Below are 4,008 nucleotides of genomic sequence, written 5' to 3' on the forward strand. Positions count from 1 at the left end.
AAATAACTGCAAAGTGGGGTGTCCATAATTATTCAGCCCCCTTTGGTCTGAGTGCAGTCAGTTGCCCATAGACATTGCCTGATGAGTGCTAATGACTAAATAGAGTGCACCTGTGTGTAATCTAATGTCAGTACAAAAACAGCTGCTCTGTGACGGCCTCAGAAGTTGTTTAAGAGAATATTAGGAGCAACAACACCATGAAGTCCGAAGAACACACCAGACAGGTCAGGGATAAAGTTATTGAGAAATTTAAAGCAGGTTTAGGCTACAAAAAGATTTCCCAAGCCTTGAACATCCCACGGAGCACTGTTCAAGCCATCATTCAGAAATGGAAGGAGTATGGCACAACTGTAAACCTTAGTGATGGGTAGATGAGGCCTCGTGAAGCGTTTCAGCACATTCCCCAAACTGTGTCGATACTGTGTCGACACAGTGTTGCTGTTTTGCTCCATACTGACACCTGCTGGACCTTAAATATCATTGCAGGCAACTTACTTCAGACACGCAACAGACACTAATTCAATTACCTAGTCATACTTGTATACACTGTAAGGTATTGTACTGTCCATGGAATCATTTTATATCTTTGACATTTCAAATATTGTAGAAATCTTTAAAATATATTGTGAATGTCATTAAGTGAAAATTAGAATGATTGTAAATGTAATATTACCCATTTAAATGCAATTGACTCAGAGTTTATTATAAATTTTTATTCAGAAAAATAAGTTTATCCAAGGTTTTTGCATTCAGCCTATTGCGTTTTTTTGACACTATTTCCCCAGCTTTGGAAAATACACGCTCACAGGGCACAGATGAAGCTGGGGTACACAAAAACTGTAATACCAGGTGGAAAAGGTTAGGATAAGATGTTCTTCTATTCCCCCAGTACGTTAAAGGATCCTCTGATCGTGGAATGTTTCTCTCCGCCAAGTAGCGCTGGACCTCAATGATGGAGTCCGCTGTTGCATTGTTTGTTTGTCTGCCAACTTCTTCATCGAGCCGATGCCACAGGTTTTCTGAAATAATAAAAAAAATGCATGGCCATTTTAGTTTATGTCATCTACTCCATATTAGTACACATTAGCATCAAAATAAATGTACGAATAAGCTGATAATATTGAACCTGCCCTGAACAGGTGACTGCTCTGATGAAGGTCCAGGCTGTGGCTCAGATGGTTGTGCGGGCAATTACTGCAGCACACTCCACTTTCAGGCGATTGACTGCCTCACTACACTTGGAGGAACTACGAAATCCGAGTGTTTTAAATCTGGGGTCTAAAAGTGTTGAGAGGGTCAACACACTTAATGACTCCAGATTAGAAGCAGTGTCTGTGACACGACGCCTCAGGTGGTCATGGAGATGGGTGGCTGCTTGTGTGTGTAGATGTAAAGAGTTCCGCTCAAGTGCACAATATAGCATTTTCATCATCGGGATTACTTTTGATCCTGAAACTCTCCTCTCCTCAGACAACTCCACTGTGGCCTGATGGAAAGGGGCCAGCACAAGAAGTGCTTCCCTTACGATGTCACACTCATCAGCCGTAAGTGGAGTTAAATCTGTTGGAAGAGAAGCAAGAGATACCCAGACTGCTTCTTTCTCATCATGTAGCCGTGACAGCATCTGATATGTGCTGTTCCAACGTGTTGGTACCTCGTTGATAAGTTTCAAGACGGGCCGTCCCATCTGCTGCTGCACTTGAGCAAGCTTTTCTTTGGCTGTAGTGCTGGATCTGAAGAATGACACGATTTGTCTAGATTTTTCTCTTATGGATGAAAGTTCAGGGATTTGATCACATGATTTCTTGACTAATAAATTGAGTTTGTGTGCAATGCAAATTGAATGTCGAATTTGGAGAGTTCTTGTTGCTGCAATCATGTTTGGTGCTGCATCGGTCACAAGACACCTTACCTTATTTGTGATGGCCCAGTCATCCATCATGCCCTTTTTGAATTGGGCCAAATTGTCTGCAGTATGACTTTGTGGAAAGTGTTTCACACCCAACACAGATGTACACAACTGCATATTCTCATTAATGTAGTGACAAGTAAGAGCCAAGTAAGCCTCCATGTTCAAAGAGGTCCACAGGTCAGCTGTTATACTCACTGCCACAGCTTGCTGTACTTCCATTTTCACTTGTTCGAGTTCCTCCGCATGTTTTTTGGCTAGCAATTCCTTTATGGTCTGAAGATGAAACAAAACTAAATCAGTATGCAGTACTTAACATCAGCTACCTGATGAAACATTGTCTATACAAACCTTTCTGGTTGGCAAAACATATGATGGCTCAAGGACCTGAACCAGCTCCCTGAACCCCTCACTCTCCACAATGCTAAGGGGTTGGCAGTCCTTTATAATAAAATTCAGGACTGCCTGGTCCAGAGCAATCTTCCTAGATGCTTGATTTCAAAGTAATAAAACACATATTAATTTTAAAAAAAATTATAAAGCTGCTCAATGTCTATATAGGCCTACCTGTGTTCATTGTTGGTGTGTTTGTCTCCTGATTTTCATGTTTTGCTCTGTAATGCCTAAACATTGAGGAGGTGCTTTTGTTTGTGTTCGAAAGCTCCACAGAACAGATGCGACATTTAACCTGCATAAAATGAAATAAATATTTTACACTGCAGGTCACATTGCTGTTTTTCCTATTCTGATAGATTACACTGAAACAAAGGCAGACAAACAGTTACCTTATTTGCAGTTAAAAGATCGAAATGATCCCACACAGCAGAAACTTTTCTTTTTCTTTCGGGTTCCATTATGTTGTAGAGGTATATGTATTTTTTTTTTCCTTTGGTGAGAGTAATTTTGGCTTTTTTGGTGGCGACTCGTTCCTTAGATGCGGATGCGGATGCGGTACCTTTTAAACACAGTTTGGCGCGTTGCCAATGAGCGATACAGCAGCTGGATCGATCACATGACTTTTTCTTAAAGCGACACACGCACCGATACAGGCATCGCTAGGTGAGCTTGATACATGCGTCGGTGCGTCAGTGTTGCTGGACCCATCACTAGTAAACCTACCAAGACAAGGCCGTCCACCTAAACTCACAGGCCGAACAAGGAGAGCGCTGATCAGAAATGCAGCCAAGAGGCCCATGGTGACTCTGGACGAGCTGCAGAGATCTACAGCTCAGGTGGGGGAATCTGTCCATAGGACAACTATTAGTCGTGCACTGCACAAAGTTGGCCTTTATGGAAGAGTGGCAAGAAGAAAGCCATTGTTAACAGAAAACCATAAGAAGTCCTGTTTGCAGTTTGCCACAAGCCATGTGGGGGACACAGCAAACATGTGGAAGAAGGTGCTCTGGTCAGATGAGACCAAAATGGAACTTTTTGGCCTAAATGCAAAACGCTATGTGTGGCGGAAAACTAACACTGCACATCACTCTGAACACACCATCCCCACTGTCAAATATGGCGGTGGCAGCATCATGCTCTGGGGGTGCTTCTCTTCAGCAGGGACAGGGAAGCTGGTCAGAGTTGATGGGAAGATGGATGGAGCCAAATACAGGGCAATCTTGGAAGAAAACCTCTTGGAGTCTGCAAAAGACTTGAGACTGGGGCGGAGGTTCACCTCCCAGCAGGACAACCACCCTAAACATAAAGCCAGGGCAACAATGGAATGGTTTAAAACAAAACATATCCATGTGTTAGAATGGCCCAGTCAAAGTCCAGATCTAAATCCAATCCAGAATCTGTGGCAAGATCTGAAAACTGCTGTTCACAAACACTGTCCATCTAATCTGACTGAGCTGGAGCTGTTTTGCAAAGAATGGGCAAAGATTTCAGTCTGTAGATGTGCAAAGCTGGTAGAGACATACCCTAAAAGACTGGCAGCTGTAACTGCAGCAAAAGGTGGTTCTACAAAGTATTGACTCAGGGGGCTGAATAATTACGCACACCCCACTTTTCAGTTATTTATTTGTATAAAATGTTTGGAATCATGTATGATTTTCGTTCCACTTCTCACGTGTACACCACTTTGTATTGGTCTTTCACGT

The 4,008-nt window shown here is 42.6% G+C and overlaps 1 protein-coding gene across 1 annotated transcript; it reads right to left on the reverse strand.

The window, feature by feature from the left end:
- Positions 1 to 758: 758 nt before the first annotated feature.
- On the reverse strand, positions 759 to 2,553 carry LOC120436161 (E3 SUMO-protein ligase ZBED1-like). Its single transcript, XM_039606624.1, has 3 exons — positions 2,261 to 2,553; positions 1,131 to 2,185; positions 759 to 1,019 (listed from the first exon to the last, which is right to left on the reverse strand). Exon 2 carries the CDS (start codon positions 2,129 to 2,131, stop codon positions 1,172 to 1,174), a length of 960 nt encoding a protein of 319 aa, XP_039462558.1. The 5' UTR covers positions 2,132 to 2,185; positions 2,261 to 2,553; the 3' UTR covers positions 759 to 1,019; positions 1,131 to 1,171.
- Positions 2,554 to 4,008: the final 1,455 nt, after the last annotated feature.

This window comes from Oreochromis aureus, linkage group 23, assembly GCF_013358895.1.
Source record: "Oreochromis aureus strain Israel breed Guangdong linkage group 23, ZZ_aureus, whole genome shotgun sequence".
Lineage (NCBI taxonomy): Eukaryota > Metazoa > Chordata > Actinopteri > Cichliformes > Cichlidae > Oreochromis > Oreochromis aureus.

Excerpts from the sequence above, each read along its gene's own strand:
- LOC120436161 (XM_039606624.1), bottom strand. The coding sequence starts at position 2,131 with ATGGAAGTACAGCAAGCTGTGGCAGTGAGTATAACAGCTGACCTGTGG.